Source organism: Sus scrofa, chromosome 6 (assembly GCF_054392235.1).
Source record: "Sus scrofa isolate SSC_HxYL_T2T_F1_AM1 chromosome 6, Sscrofa_HxYL_maternal_Yorkshire_Landrace_v2.0, whole genome shotgun sequence".
NCBI lineage: Eukaryota > Metazoa > Chordata > Mammalia > Artiodactyla > Suidae > Sus > Sus scrofa.
Genome location: NC_139388.1, coordinates 164828807 through 164845219, shown reverse-complemented (window position 1 = coordinate 164845219; position 16413 = coordinate 164828807). Strand labels below are relative to the sequence as shown.

At 42.8% G+C, this 16413-nt stretch overlaps 2 protein-coding genes across 17 annotated transcripts in view; one reads left to right on the top strand and one right to left on the bottom strand.

Moving 5' to 3' along the window:
* RAB3B (RAB3B, member RAS oncogene family) overlaps positions 1-16413 on the bottom strand; it is a 580278-nt gene that overhangs the window by 367761 nt on the left and 196104 nt on the right. The window lies entirely within an intron of this gene.
* OSBPL9 (oxysterol binding protein like 9) overlaps positions 1-16413 on the top strand; it is a 175312-nt gene that overhangs the window by 156584 nt on the left and 2315 nt on the right. For 12 of the 16 annotated variants that reach the window (XM_084965085.1, XM_021096663.2, XM_084965086.1 and 9 more), the window contains 10 exons: positions 872-984; positions 1433-1551; positions 6660-6745; positions 9454-9625; positions 10828-10912; positions 11631-11741; positions 11971-12034; positions 12153-12293; positions 14671-14749; positions 16064-16155. In XM_084965085.1, coding sequence (XP_084821211.1) covers positions 872-984; positions 1433-1551; positions 6660-6745; positions 9454-9625; positions 10828-10912; positions 11631-11741; positions 11971-12034; positions 12153-12293; positions 14671-14749; positions 16064-16155 — 1062 coding nt within the window. The remainder of the gene's footprint in view (positions 1-871; positions 985-1432; positions 1552-6659; positions 6746-9453; positions 9626-10827; positions 10913-11630; positions 11742-11970; positions 12035-12152; positions 12294-14670; positions 14750-16063; positions 16156-16413) is intronic. The other 4 variants (XR_014808285.1, XR_014808283.1, XR_014808282.1 and 1 more) reach the window with 1 other exon arrangement.

Here is a 16413-nt window from a genome sequence, read left to right as displayed (position 1 = left end):
GCATTAATACCAATGTGGGCTTTTATCAAAGGATCTCAAAAGTATAGACAAGACATCTTTCTGAGACAAAGTAACAGACTTGCCATTTTTGAGTTTCTGAAAATTGTTGCCAAGAATTTTGATACACCACAGAGTTCCCACTGGTGGCTCAGTGGGTTAAGGCTCTGGTGTCGTAACTGCTGTGGTTCTGGTTACTGCTGTGGCACAGTTCCATCCCTGGCCCAGGAACTTGTGAGTGCCATGAATGTGGGGGGAAAAATATGACATACCTACATTTATGCAAAGTAACAAAATTGGAAAATGAACTCTAGTTTTAAACTTGGGTGCAGAAGCAACACTTTACTAATTTTTGATGACCTTTCCACACGGCTTAGTTGAGCACACACTGTGCAAAAAGCATGAGGCTGACGAGGAGAGTTGAGAAGCATATATGTGTGAATGTATAGAACCAGCCAACTTTAAGAGTGTAGTTTGTTTCTGTCAGCTTTCTGCATAAACTGGCTTTAAGTAGGAGTTTCCATTGTGGCTTAATGGTAATGAACCTGACTAGTATTCATGAGGACACAGGTTTGATCCCTGGCCTCACTCAGTGGGTTAAGGATCTGGCCTTGCCGTGAGCTGTTGTGTAGGTTGCAGACATGGTTTGGATTTGGCATTGCTGTGGCTGTAGCGTAGGTTGACAGCTACAGCCGCAACTCGATTCTAGCCTGGGAACTTCCATATGCCATGAGTGTGCCCCTAAAAAGATGAAAAAAAAAAATTGACTTTAAGTAGCTTTATAGTTTAACATCTTACTGTGATTTTATATTGCTTTCTTTAAAGGCTTAAGAAGGTGATAATTTTTTTTTTTTTTTTTTTTTTTTTTTTTTAGTTCCTCTGGATCTGCCTCAGTCTTAACACACAGCAGCTCAGGAAATAGTCTAAAGCGCCCAGATACCACAGAATCACTTAACTCTTCCATGTCCAATGGGACAAGTGATGCCGGTAAGCAATCTTTGAGAGTTTAACTTTTTTTCCCTTAAAATATTTGTTTGAGGGAGTTCCCGCTGTAGCACAGTGGGTTAATGGTCCAGTTTGTCTCTGTGGCAGTGCCGGTTCGATCCCCAGCTCAGCACAGTGGGTTAAGGATCCGGTGTTGCCCCAGCTATGGCATCGTCCACAACTGTGGCTTGGGTTCAGTCCCTGGCCCTGGAATTTCTACATGCTGTCAGCGCAGCCCAAAAAGAAAAAAAAAATTTTGAGTAGTTCTCTTGTGGTGCAGTGGGTTAAGGATCTGGCATTGTCACTGCAATGGCTTGAGTTGCTGGCCTGGGAACTTCGATCTGCCGTGGATGTGGCCCAAAAAAAAGTTTGAAAAAAATTTGTATGATATTGGTAACAGCACAGATTGGCCCATTTTAACACCAGTTTAAGAAGATCTGTTTTCTTTTAGACCTTTTTGATTCACATGACGATAGAGATGATGAAGGAGAGGCAGGGTCGGTGGAAGAGCACAAGAGCGTTATCATGCATCTGTTGTCACAGGTTAGGCTTGGAATGGATCTTACTAAGGTAAGAATCAAATTTAGCATTTGCTGTTCGTCTGAGCATGTAAATGTAGACTGCTCAGTGATTGTGTGGTGAGTGTATGCAGATGTAGTACAGTGACATGACTTGTTTATACCTTCGTCTTAAGAGTTAATATATATGTAGATGAGTAAACCGACAATTTTTATAAATGGACAAAATAAGTAAAACTAGAATAATTTTATAGGGGAGGTCCCATCATGGCTGTGGCTCAGTGGTTAACAAACCCAACTAGGATGCATGAGGACATGGGTTCGATCCCTGGCTTCGCTCAGTGGGTTAAGGATCCCGTGTTGCCGTGAGCTGTGGTGTAGGTCTCAGATGCGGCTTGGATCCCACATTGCTGTGGCTAAGGTGTAGGCCGGCAGCTACAGCTCCAATTTGACTCCTTAGCCTGGGAACCTCCATATGCTGTGGGTGCAGCCCTAAAAAGACAAATAATAATAATAAAGAAAGAACAGTTTTATAGAGGTAATACATATGGATTGTATGGATTAAGGTTGGGATTTTATTGGGGCAAGCATGCAATAGTATCGGGCTTGTTTCATAGTTTTGACAAAACCTAAAGCAATGTAGTTTGCACAGAATCAATATGAGCAGAGTTCTGAACTTGGGTTTAGAGGACCTCTGTTGGCATCCTACTTCTGCTCTCACCAACCTATGTGACACTGAACAAGTCACTTCCTCTGTGATCCTTGTTTGGGTTTTTTAATATGCAAAATGGACATACAGTGACCTACTTTACAGGATTCTTGTAAGGATTGGAACAGTTAGTGGAAAATTGTATGATACACTTTGAGCCATTTAATTGCTGTGGTTCTGGATTTGAATTTAAACTTGGAGCTCTAAACAGAATGCCTGTGGTATAGGAGACTGGTGTATAGGTGACTGTAAAATCCCTGCCACTGTGCTCTAAGCCTCATCCTTTTACTAATGTCCACCAAAGCGCTGCAGAGTAGATGCTGTTGTTAACTTCATTTCATAGATGAGGAAACTTACGTTCAGAGAGGTTAAGTCACTTGGCTAAGTCCTGTTCAGTGGCAGAACTGAGAGTCTTAAGATTTCTGGTCAAAGGTTTCAAAATCTGTAAACTAACCTGTAATACTTCCCAGTAAGTGTTTATAATAAAAATTTTTACCACAGATCTAAATGAGAACAGAAACACAAGAATAGGATTAATTCGTGAAACCAGACACGTGCTGAGAATGTTCTAGATAAGAGAATATTGGCAGGAGCTTGCCCCTAGAATTTTTTCAGTGATCATTAGATTGATCGCATAATTGCTAGAGAAGAATTGTCACTCCAGATTTGAAAGATAGAGCTTAATTTTAGATGTCGACATTTATAATGTATTTTTTTTCTACATCTTTCACCTTGGTTGGTTTGGGTCTCCAGTAATAGGAAATCTACCTAAATGGTATCTTGAACAATACTAGGTATATTGTCTCATGTAATGAGAAGTCCAGACGTAGGGTAGTTCCAGGATTAATTTGTGATATGTCAACAGTATAACAAAGGCCCGAGGTTCCTTCTGTCTCTCTGCTCTGCTGTCCTTAGCCTGCTACCCTCAGATCCATCTCTTCCGCATTGCAAAATGACTGCCATACTTCCAGTCATCACATCTGAATGCAGTTACGTCAAGCGACAGAAAAATAACTTATTTTCATGAATAATTTCTTTTCCAGAATTGGCCCATCAGGCTTCCAATTGAGTCTCATTGGCCAGAGCTAGGCATGTATGCACACCTAAGCCAGTTACTGGCAAAGGAGGGTAAACAATTGGTTTGGATTAATCTACATTCACCCCTTGAGATCTGGAAGGGCCCTGTGACTCTCATGGCAACATAGAGCCTAAACCTGAACTGAATCAAAGTTGTGTTACTAAGAATGCGCATAAGCTACAGAAGTGTGTGCCACGACCAAGTGCGTAATTCTTGTCTCATACAATTTCTTTTGCCAGATGGTCTATATTTGGGTTTGTAGCCACTACAAGTTTGTTAATTTTTTTGCCAAGTTAGCTATTTAATAAATATTTATTGACATGAATGACTCTGATTGGCAGTGGCTTTTAAAATCTTGTTTCCCTTGTGCATTCCAAAGTATTATTATAATAATGCCTTGGGAGTTCCCATTGTGGCTCAGCGGACATGAACCTGACTGGTATCCATAAGGATGTGGGTTCATTTTATTGCTTTAAAATACTATATTTTTTTAATTGGTAAGGTTAGTTCTTCTTCGTGCTTTCCCTTTTCAGAATGTCTTGGCATTTTTGTGGTTTTTGTCCACATGAATTTTAGAATCAGTTTTACATACACACACGCACAAACTTACTGGGATTTTAAAATTGGAGTAGCCTTGCAGTTCCCCTTTGTGGCTCAGTGGTTTAAAAAAAAAAAAAAAACCACTGGTATCCATGGGGATGCAGGTTTGATCCCTGACCTCGCTCAAGTGGGTAAAGGATCCATCATTGCTGTGAGCTGTGGTGTAGGTCGCATATGCAGCTCGGACCTGGCATTGCTGTGGCTGTGATGTAGGCTGGCAGCTGCAGCTCTGATTCGACCACTAGCCTGGGAATTTCCATATGCCACAAGTGCAGCCCAAAAAAGCAAAAAAAGAACCAAAACTTTAAATTTGTGTCTCATTTTCCTATTTTTTTAAAATATTTTCGGAGTTCTCACTATGGCAGAGCAGGTTAAGGATCTGGTGTTGCCACAGATACGGCATAGGTCACAGCTGCAGCTCAGATTCAATCCCTGGCCCAGGAACGTCCATATGCCAGGGATGCAGCCATTTTAAAAAAATCTTTTTTTCTCACTTCAACTATTTTCTAAAAAGTTATTTTCCAAATATATTGTGGGGTTTGGAAGTACCATAAAGTCACATCCCATTTACCTCATTTGATCTTCAAAACAGTCCTAAAGTTTTAGGAAGACATATGATTATCCTCCTTTTTACAGAAACTTAGAGAAGACGAATTAGTTTTCCAGAGTCTCTTGATACTGAGAAGTGGCGAAATAAGTACTTGAACCCAGATTGAAGAAAGTTAGCCAGGTCACTTTCATCACTGTTCCAACAGCTTGACATAATGACTCATATCAGTATATTGCTTTGAAAACATTGAAAATCTGTTGAATGAGAGTTCTCAAGAAAATTTTCAAATAGAAAGAAAAAAAATTTTTTTTACTGCACATCAAATTTATGATTTTTAGCGATTTCTTCTTTTTCAAATTGCCTGTTCAGTTCTTTTGTTCATTTTTCAACTGGCAGCAGTTATTTTTGTTGATTTGGGAGAGCTATTTATATATTAAGGTATTCACCCCATCTTGTTCTTCAATAGTCTTAACTTAGTTACACTTAGGATTTCTGTGTTTTTCAAGAGTGGTAGGAAGTTGTGCCAAGCTTACCTGCCACTCTAAGGATATTTATATTGTGAACATACATGTTCTGTGGAACATTTAAACTTTGGAGTCTGATAATAAACACTCTAAATGTTAGAACCCTGGTGTTCCTTTCCAAGCCTGTGTTCTGTCATCCCTCTCTATATACTCAGCAGTACTGGTACACTGGTCAGTCCCTGTCACACTCATTTTCTGTCTCTGTGTCTTATTCTTCTGTTTTCCCTCTGTCTAGTTTAGCCCACTCTCGAAGGCTTTTCTCTAGCCTCACTTGAATTAAGTTTTGCCCTTATTCTGGTTCCCCAAACAAAACATCATCTTTCCCTCTTCTGAATGTCAAGGGTTCTTGAGCATCTTTTGTATGATATTTATCACATTCCACCTAAAATGTAAATGCTGGTATTATTCTGTCATACTTGCCTTTGCTGCCACTATAGCATTACTACTGGATTTTGAATATAGCAGATGTGCAGTAATTACTGCACTGAAAGGAATTTTTACTTCCTATTATGCTCCACTTCCATAGTGAATAATGTCTAATCTGATACACATTTTAAAAATTCTTCTTCCATTCCCTAATGAAATCTTCCTTTTTTAAATTGGTTAATGCTAATCTTTCTCATTGTTTCCCCATATTCCAATTTCTTCTTTTCTTTACTTTCTCCTTTGCCACATTCCCATGATGAAAGAGTTGGTTGAATCCCTTTTTTTTTTTTTTTTTTTTTGCTTTTTAGGGCCGCACTTGCGGCATACGGAGGTTTCCATGCTAGGGGTCGAATTGGAGCTACAGCTGCCAGTCTGTGCCACAGCCACAGCAATGCAGGATCCGAGCTGGGTCTGCAACCTACATCACAGCTCATGGCAACACTGGATCCTTAACCCACTGAGCGAGGCCAGGGATTGAACCCGTATCCTCATAGATACTAGTTGGATTCGTTTCTGCTGTGCCACAATGGGAACTTCTGAATCCCATTTTTATTCTCTCCTTTTGTTTATTCCTTCAGTTACTTATTTAAAGTTTTCTTTCTTTGTAATAGTAGCCTAGGGTGCAAGTACAAATAAGTATGGCCCTAGTATTCTAGGAGCTTATTGTTTATTTGAGAAACGCAGATCCATAAGTAGATAAATTTCCTAATGCGCTTATGATGTTAGAGAAGCCACAGTAAAGACTGTGCAGAACCGCCCCCACCCCCACCCCCTGAAGTTAGGCAGAGCGTTTTGAATCCCACTTAGTAATGGGGCAGTGAGAAAATTTCTCACTTTTTGAGCTTCATTTTTCTCGTCTATAAAAATAAAGGTAACAGTTTCTTCTAAACAGGATTGTTGTACAGTTTGATAAGATAATGTATATGTGATGCCCTAGAAGGTCCTAGGTATTAAAGGGTTGCTGCTTGTTATTGCTACACTGATTCAGGGAGCTAAAGGGATGTTGCACAAAGGAAGTGACGTTTGAACATTCAGAATCTCTGTTTTCCATCTGCTGGGCAGGTTAAAGTGCATTTCTGAATCAGAACAGTTTGGGAAGTAGTTATCAGAAGCATGCCTGAACAGTGTTTGGTGGGTGTTACCATCTTTAGAATGAGTTTTTTGTTCTCATTTGTTTTTTTTTTTTTTTTTTTTTTTTTGCTTAAGTACTTCAGCAGTCTGTTTATTTGCAGTGGAATTTGATCCTCAAGGATCAAATACGTATGTTTTTCAGGTAGTTCTTCCAACGTTTATTCTTGAAAGAAGATCTCTTTTAGAAATGTATGCAGACTTTTTTGCACATCCGGACCTGTTTGTGAGGTATTTGACTTAATACAGTAGTTTCCAATTTTCTAAAAAGGTGTTACTTATTAGCTCTCTGCCATTGCAAGATAGATGAATTCCTTTTTGCCTTTCAAACATATCTGGGGAAACGTGATTTTGAATATTTTGTTTGTATTAGATGCCTGTTTGCTTAGGTTATTTGTTGGTAATGTTGTTAGGCCACCAAGTTAAGCACTTTAAAAAATCTTGAGAGCCTGTTAATAATGTGGCCAGTATTTATGGAGCTAAGGCTAGGATCCTCTTTGATCCTGGGATTGGTAATCAATCACTGTTAAAGTAGTTACACTATATCCTGATGAAGTTCAGTTGTCTGAGTTCAGCAGACTTTTCTCTCCCACCTGTTGTTTGCCAGATACTTTATTATGAGTTGGAAAAGGAGAGTCAGTGTCTGCCTTTGAGGAGTTTATAGTCTAGTGTCCAGATTATGGACGGATTCATAAATTTCAATACAAAGCTCGCAATATTAGATATATGTGCAAAGGACAGAGATAATCCAAATGTGGGATTGATTTATCAGGAGGTCAGTGAGTTCACACTGCCTTGCGGTGGTAGCAGAAAAATTTTCTTTATAACAGAATATTCTAATCCGTCCTCTCTGATTGTATTATTTGGCTTTGAACTGTTGTTTACTGAAACCAGATTCGGATAACTAAGTTTCACAGTGTGTGGACACATTGGCTGACAGTGATGCATACCTAGTTGATGAAGATTTTGAGGGCTACTTAACCAGTTCCCAAAGGATAGAAATTCAAATAAATGTGACACTGTTTAAATTAATACAAAATTGAACAAATATTGGTAACATTTGTAAGCAAAGATAGAAACTATCAGTTATTCACTAGATGAAGATTTGAGATTTAAGGATAGTTTTGTTTTTGCTTTTTTGTCTTTTTAGGGCTGCGCACGCGGCATATGGAAGTTCCCGGACCTGGGGGTCGAATCAGAGCTGTAGCTGCCAGCCTACACCACAGACACAGCAATGCTGGATCATTAACCCACTGACTGATACCAGGGATCAAACCTGTGTCCTCATGGATACTAGTAGGGTTTGTTACTACTGAGTCATGACAGGAACCCCTAAGGATAGTTTTTATGTATGAGAATTTAAACTTTGAGATCCTTAGAGAATCCATTTAAAAAATACAAAAGTACAGCTAAAAACCCAATAGATAAAGATTAATTATAGTTTTAAAAATAAGTAATTCCCCCAAAAGGAGGAAAGGAATGGAACAAAGAATAAAGGGGATAAATAGAAAACAAACACCAAGATTACAGAGTTAAACCCAGCTATAACAGTATTACACTAAACGGGAATGGTATACATGTTCGGAGTTCCCGTCGTGGCGCAGTGGTTAGCAAATCTGACTAGGAACCATGAGGTTGCGGGTTCAATCCCTGGCCTTGCTCAGTGGGTTATGGATCTATGGTTGCTGTGAGCTGTGGTGTAGGCCAGCGGCTACAGCTATGATTCAGCTCCGACCCCTAGCCTAGGAACCTCCATATGCCGCAGGAGTGTCTTTGAAAAGACCAAAAAAAAAGAAGTAAAAGTAAAGGAGGAGTTCCTGTCGTGGCTCAGTGGTTGGCCAACCCGACCAGCATCCATGGGGATGCAGGTTTGATCCCTGGCCTTGCACAGTGCATTAAGGATCTGGCGTTGCTGTGGCTCTGGCATAGGCCGGTGGGTACAGCTCCAATTCGACCCCCTAGGCTGGGACCCTCCATGTGCCACTGATGCAGCCCTAGGAGACAAAAAGACAAAAAAAAAAAAAAAAAAGAAAAAGAAAAAGTAAAAGAATGGGCAGAGACATATCATGCAAAACACTAAATATAACAAAGCTGATATCAGAGAAAGGATACTTTTATGATAGAAATATCACCAGAGACAAGTAGAGTTATGTCGTATGATAAGAACCAGTTTATCAAGAATAAATAATAATCCTAAGTATTTAAAACAGCTTCAAATTGTGTGCAGCAAAAATTAATAGACAAGTTCACACTCAGGGTTGGAAATTCTTCCCTCAGGAGTTGATTGAACAACAATCACTCTCTCCCACCTACCCCCCAAAAATCAGTGAGGCTGTAGAAAATCCAGTTGACTTTTCTAAAATACTACCAGACAGTTTGTATAACACAGTTTTTTTAAGTTCACATGGAACATTCATCAAGCTAGACCATGAACTAGGAAGACTTAATAAATCTAGAATAACTGGAACCATACAGAATATAGTTACTGATCATAAAATAATTCAATTTGAAATCAGTAACCCAGATATATCCAGAAAATCTCCAACTATTTCACAATTAAACAGTGCACTTATATGCATGAAGTTCTGGAACGAGCGAGACTAATGGTACTAGAAAACAGAGGCAGTGATTGCCGCCCCAGGGTAGGGGTGGGAATTGCTTGGAAAGAAGTATCAGGAAACTTGGAGGTAGTGGCAGTGTTCTCTATCTCAGTTGCATGGTGATTGATTAAATGGGCAGATGCACTTTTCAAACTCATCAATGAAGACTGTTGTGTTTAATTATGTATATTATACCTCAGTTTTTATAAGAAACTGAGCTAGCTCCTGGTGCTGGGTCCTCTCTCAGTTTGGGCTTAGGGTGGACCCTCCTGAGGGTGCTGCATCCGCTTGTATCCTGTCAGAAAGCAAGACCTTACACTTTGTCTTTCTCCCTTGTAGTATTAGTGACCAGAAGGATGCCAGGGACCGAATGGTTCAGGTTGTGAAATGGTACCTCTCAGCCTTTCACGCAGGAAGAAAAGGATCAGTTGCCAAGAAGCCCTACAACCCCATTTTGGGTGAGATCTTTCAGTGTCACTGGACACTGCCAAATGATACGGAAGAGAATGCGGTACGTTCTGCAGTGATGTTTTTATTGACCTAGTGCTTAGATACTTAATACTTAGCTCGGTGTACCGATTCAAGACTTCATTTTATTTGGGGGCAGAGAGTAATGGCAAAAGCACTGATCAAAAGATGTTTGCCACCCATAGAAGAACGGTGTTGTTCAATCAGCATAGTTCGAATAGAATGAACAAGGGGAAAGAGTGACATGAGACAAAGAGATTCTAGAAATCAGATCATGCAAGGTCCTTGTGGAGCATAATCATTTTATGGCTTATCAGGAACTCATTTTTGTTTTGAAAAGGTCATTATAATGGTTTTGCGAAAAACCAGGAGAGACATGGTTGATTCAAGCTATATTTTGGAGGTAGAGCTGATAGATTGGGGAGGTAAGGGAAAGGGGACCATCAGAGGCGTCCTTGCATGTGGGTCTCAGTAATTGGCTGGTGCCATTTAGCATAAGGGAAAAGACTGAACTTGGGGAGGGACAAATCCAGAACTCAACTCTGATGTATGAGAGATCTGTTGGCTCTGTCAGTGGGACTGTCAAATAGGGAGTTAGAATTAAGCGTCTGGAGTTCAGGGAGACGTCTCGGGTGGAGATGGGGCTTTCAGAGACTTCAGTATATTTAGATGGCATGTAAAGCCCTGAGATGAGGTGAAATCACCTAGAAAGACAGCACAGCTAGAGAAGGGAAGTAACTGAAACCTGAGCCCCAGGCTCCAATGTGTGGGACTTGATTTTAAGGAAAACAGGGAGCAGGGAAGACTCAAATAAATGCTAACAGGCCCCTAAGGATGAAGAAGTAACCTCCTAGCCCACAGTGACAGGCACATAATCTCTCATGAAACATAACTCCATATTTCTCCCTTTCCGTAAGTAGTTCTTACTGAATCAAAGAGAGGCAGTGTACGTCTGTTGTTCATACTGCAGACATTGATCAGTGCCTGTTCTGAGCCAGCCCTGGTCCTGAGTTAGACACACAGTCCTTGCTTTCAGGAATGTCTCAGGGAGACTTAGGAAGACTGACATAGAGCAGTAATTCTGTAGTGTAGTTAAGTGCCGTAAGACAAGTGTAGGTGCGATGCTTTGGGTGTGTAGAGGAGGGAGCAGTGACCACCTTGGGAGGCAGAGACTCCAGCTGTTAGAGTCTCTGCAGTGTCATTTGTTTCCACATCAAAAGAAGGTGATGTTTTATTTGCTTACAGGAGCTCGTTTCAGAAGGACCAGTTCCCTGGGTTTCCAAGAATAGCGTAACCTTCGTGGCCGAGCAGGTCTCCCATCATCCACCCAGTAAGTCACAGTGCTGCTCCCGCAAGGTCCGCTTTCAGACTCCTCTGTCTAAAGAGGTTCCTAAAAACTCTGTAACCGAGGTCGCCATACTGTCTGTTTTATGGCTGCCTGTATCTTCCCAGTCCTGTGAGGATGCTTCCTGATGATTGTTCCTTGTAAAAGTTCCAAAGGCTCTATTAGCTTCACCGGTTAAATCTACATGGAAAGAAGGGATTAGGGAAGCCAACTTTTAATACTTCTAAAGTCATCTTACATAGCATGAGCTGTACTGAAGAGATCTCAGCAGCTCTGAAGACAGTTTATATGAGAGAGGTGTCGTTTCTGCACAGTGTATTTCTGGCCGAGTGGAAAGAACGTGTGTTCTCCTCTGTTACTTGCTCAGTGCAGTGTTAAGACCGAAACACTGGACGGGCCCAGGTTGGGGCTGGGCAGAAACGTGCTTGCTGACCAGAAGGACAGAGCCTTTGATTTTAAGCCCTGGGATTGACCATAGCCTCGTGGTTCAGGGACGTTCCTGCCCACGAGGTCCTGAATGGTTGCTTGCATTGGGGGAAACAGGGAGTAAAAGGCAGGTGGGTGATTCCTGGCCACATTCAAGGCTGTCCTTTGAGGGGTAAAGGATTTTCCCCTTGCAGGCAGGTTTTTCTCTAGGTTGAGGGAGTGGGAGAGGAGGCTGTGGCTGTAGATAGTGCACCAATTGAAAACAATTTCTATTCAGTTTCAGCCTTTTATGCTGAGTGTTATAACAAGAAGATACAATTCAATGCTCACATCTGGACCAAATCAAAATTCCTTGGGATGTCCATCGGGGTGCACAACATAGGGCAGGGTGAGTCTGGGTGCTTTGGGTGAACTGCAGTGTTAATAGGAGGATTTCATGTCATTCTGATGTGTGCCGGACACTTGCCTAGTAAGAGTAAATGGCCCCAGAAAGACAGGCGGGATGTCATTGTTGGCATGGAAGCACGTGTCCTCGGGGTGGGAGCAGGGTTGGTTTTCCCTAAACTGAGAGGAGTGTCTGTCCGCTGCTCATCCGCGATTCCGCCCTCTCTCCCCAGGCTGTGTCTCGTGTCTGGACTATGACGAGCATTACATTCTCACGTTCCCCAATGGTTACGGCAGGCAAGTAGAGCTGTGTCCTCCTCCGAACGGCCAGCAGCAGGTCCTGCTGTTCCCTGCGCTGTCCCCTCCTTTCTTTCCTCTCAACGGTCCGCCTTACCTGAAACTTCTGATTCTGCAGGTCCATCCTCACAGTGCCCTGGGTGGAACTAGGCGGAGAATGCAGTATTAATTGTTCCAAAACCGGCTACAACGCAAATATCGTCTTCCACACTAAGCCTTTCTATGGGGGCAAGAAGCACAGAATTACTGCTGAGATTTTGTAGGTATTTTGTTTTTCTGTCTCAGTGCCCCTGATTCTCAGAAATACTTCTTTTATCTTGAACTGCAACTTCCATCAGGAGTTGACTGTTTTAATGGTTCTGTCTTGTAAACTTCTTCCTAACATCTCATATCAGAAAGAGACCTAAAATCTGGGTTCAGGATAATCTGAGATCATTGGTAGGATTTCCTTCCTAGGAATGACTTGCAGTTGAGGAACTGAAAGAGTCTTCCTGCATCTCCTCACTAACCCAGATCACGCGTGCCTGATTTTTTTTTTTTTTTCTATTTAGGGCCATATTTGCAACATATGGAAGTTCCCAGGCTAGGGGTCACATTGGAGCAGCAGCTGCTGGCCTGTGGTCACAGCCACAGCAATGCAGGATCCAAGCCGTGTCTGTGACCTATACTGCAGCTCATGGCAATGCCAGATCCCCAACCCACTGAGCAGGGCCAGGGATCAAGCCTACATCCTCATGGATACAAGTTGGGTTCGTAACCTGAGCCACAACAGGGACTCTTGGGTGCCTGATCATTATTAACGATGAGCTAGTCCATACCGTAGATCCTGTGATGCCCACTGTGCCTTTTCTTTCTTTTTTTTTTTTTTTTTTTTTTTTTGTCTTTTTGTTGTTGCTATTTCTTGGGCCGCTCCCACAGCATATGGAGGTTCCCAGGCTAGGGGTTGAATTGGAGCTGTAGCCACCGGCCTACGCCAGAGCCACAGCAACTCGGGATCCGAGCTGCGTCTGCAACCTACACCACAGCTCACGGCAACGCCGGATCGTTAACCCACTGAGCAAGGGCAGGGACCGAACCCGCACCCTCATGGTTCCTAGTCGGATTCGTTAACCACTGCGCCACGACAAGAACTCCCCCACTGTGCCTTTTCTGTGCCTTTGTTGGGGTGAAAAGTAACCATCACATCTTTGCTTGATTCTTTTTGACACTCTAGGAGCTATGCTGTCTGGGTAACCAGTCAGCTGGGTGGTTTGGAGCCTACCTAGAAAAGGCAAATATGCAGGACTTTCTCTGTCCTCAGAGGCCTACTGGGGGAGTTCCCTGGTGGCTCAGTGGTTTAAGGATCTGGCATTGTCACTACTGTGTTGCAGGTTCAGTCCCTGGCCTGGGAACTTCTGCATGCTGCAGGTACAGCCAAAAAAAAAAAAAAAAAAGACGTTATTGGGCATAGGATTGGTTAAGCAATTCTTTAGGGAGATTATTAAATTTGGATGACAGAATCAGCAACCATAAAATTCTTGAGCAGGATAGGACCATGAACAACACAAGATGAAGTTTACTAAGCATCATGTTAAAATCTAAAATATCATTACAGTCAGAAAACACCTATGGGAGAGCTTAGGCAGCACCCAACCCCATTGTAATGCAGCTGCCCCTGGCCCCCAACAGGCAGGTGGGGGAGGTAGGAGGTCCAGAACGAAGACATGGGCGGGCCTGCACCAACAGGAACTGCTAGCAGATTTTTTGGCCAGTCACAGCGACGTAAAATAACAAAGACTGCTTTCTGAAAGAGCGCTTGGTGAGCTCTTCAAGTTAGGGTAATATTTTAATATTATGAAAATAATTTTGACCTAAGGGGAAGGAAGCCCCAGGGGCCCCTAGACCACACTTTGAGAACCTCTGCACAGTAACCTTCCAAGCTTGGGGTCCTACCGTTTTCCTTTCCATTTGTCTTCCTTTGCACAAAGTCCCAAATCACCGCGGAAAGAAGTTTCAGTCCAGTGACAGCGGCTTCATTCCTCTGCCCTGTGTATTTTCTCTTTCTGACCTCCTAGCCTTCCGTGTTCATGCGTTGCCCTTCCTAATCTGGCCTTTGCTGTAACGCATGTCTTCCCGAGTTTTACCGCTGCCATGCACGTCACTGCCATGTCCAAGCAAGGAAAAGAGTAAACCCCTTTGACCCAGAGGTCCCTTTCAGCCTGAAGATGGAAGCCTCGTCTCCAGTGTCGTGTCCTTAAGTGAAGGCTTTCCTGAGCCTCATTCTAGCAGCATCGCCCTTGCTCTCCAGAGCCCATCTGGACGCACCACAGGACTTGCCATCTCAGATCTCAGTGGCGATGTCTTTCCCCACCAGGCTGTGCACAGCTTAAAGCAGGGCCTGTCCCTAGGTTGCTGTGGCCCCAGCACCTAGTGCATTTCATGGCCACCGTTCCTGTTCATTAGCATCTTGTTCAGGGCCCTCCTTCTTAGACAGATGACTGAGAATCCAGTTTTATTAAGCTGCCTCCACCACAGACTGCACAGCTGCTCTTTGTTCTGCTCTGTGAGTAGGCCACACTGACCAGATTCTTTGCTAGAGTAAATTTCAATTTGAGACTAACACAAACGTTTGTGTTTGTTTGTTTGTTTTAATTTAGTTCTCCAAATGACAAGAAGTCTTTCTGCTCAATTGAAGGGGAATGGAATGGTGTAATGTATGCAAAGTATTCAACGGGGGTAAGAAGCTGTGTTTTGCCACTTATTTCAGGCTTCGTGGAATCATAGCCTGTCCCTTCCTCTGGCTCCCTTCAGCTGGCTACCGAACCACCAAGATGAGCTCTAATGCTCTCTCTTCAGGGCAAGCCTTTTCCTCCCCACCTCTTCCCCAGCAGCATAGGCAGTAGAATGAGTTTTACTTTCACTTCTCCTCTTAAAACACTCAAAGACAACATGGGGGGGGGAATGCTTAGCACTTAGTAAGCACCCAGTCAGTGTTAGCTATGACTTTAGAATGTGTGGTATGTTTATAAATAAAAGGAAGTGCTAAATTATTAATTCATGTTTGTTTTTTATATACACAGTTTGATTTACTGTAAGAAATGTGTTAATCGCCTGGCACCAGGGACACAGAAATAAGATAGTCCTGGCCCTCAAGGAACTTGCAAACTACTAATTAAGATAGGAGCGGGTAGTATGGGATTAACAGGAGGAATCAGTGAACTGGATTTGGACTTGGAGCATTTGAAATGTGAAAAGCACTTGAGTACTTAACGTTAGGATTAGCTGTCTCGGAGTTCCCACTGTGGCTCAGCAGGTTAAGAACCTGGCGTGATGTCTGTGAAGATGTGGATTTGGATGCCTGGTCTTGCTTAGTGGGTTAAGGATCCAGCATTGCTGCAAGCTGAGGCGTAGGTCACAGATGCAGCTTGGACCCAGCATTGCTGTAGCTGTCACGTAGGTTGAAGCTGCAGTTCCAATTCAGCCCTTAGCCTGGGAACTTCCATGTGCCACAGGTATGGCCTTGAAAAAGAAAAAGAAAAAAAGATTTATCTGTCTAGTTCTGCAGGCATGTAGCACATAGCAACATTGAAAAATGTCTGTTGAATTGAGCCTTTACCAAGGTTTAAAACACAATTAGGAGTTCCCGTCGTGGCGCAACAGTTAACAAACCTGATTAGCATCCATGAGGACCCAGGTTTGATCCCTGTCCTCACTCAGTGGGTTGGGGATCCAGGGTTGCTGTGGGCTGCGGTGTGGGTCGCAGACGTGGCTCGGATCCCACGTTGCTGTGGCCCTTGCACAGGCCAGCAACGACAGCTCTGATTGGACCCCTAGCCTGGGAACCTCCATACGCTGTGGGTATGGCCCTAAAACGACAAAAAACAACCCCACACAATTATAATTTAGCCTCAAGCTTGCCTTTGGAACTCATTGTCCACACCATTAACATATGTGGGGTTTCATTATTAAATCTATTAATGAGAAGAGTTGACTTTTCCTCCTGGAATAAGGTGAGCAATAAAATACATACCTACCCCTTCTGTCTTCTAGGAAAATGCAGTTTTTATAGATACCAAGAAGTTGCCTATAATCAAGAAGAAAGTGAGGAAATTGGAGGACCAGAATGAGTATGAATCCCGCTGGTAAGGAGATGACACAACTAGAGCTATTGATTCTCTTGCTGGTGGCCATGCATAGGTGCAGGGCTGGCGGTGGGCTGTAGAGCAGGACACAGCAGAGCACACGCTGAGTTTGAAGGCCCGGGTTCACATGGAGCTCCACCACTGAGCACTGTAACCGTGACAGTAAGTTAACCTCTCTTTGCCTTCATCCCTGAAAAGGGAACTACTGCAGCATTGTCATGAGAACTAAATGAGAGAAACATGGAGCACAGGTGTGCT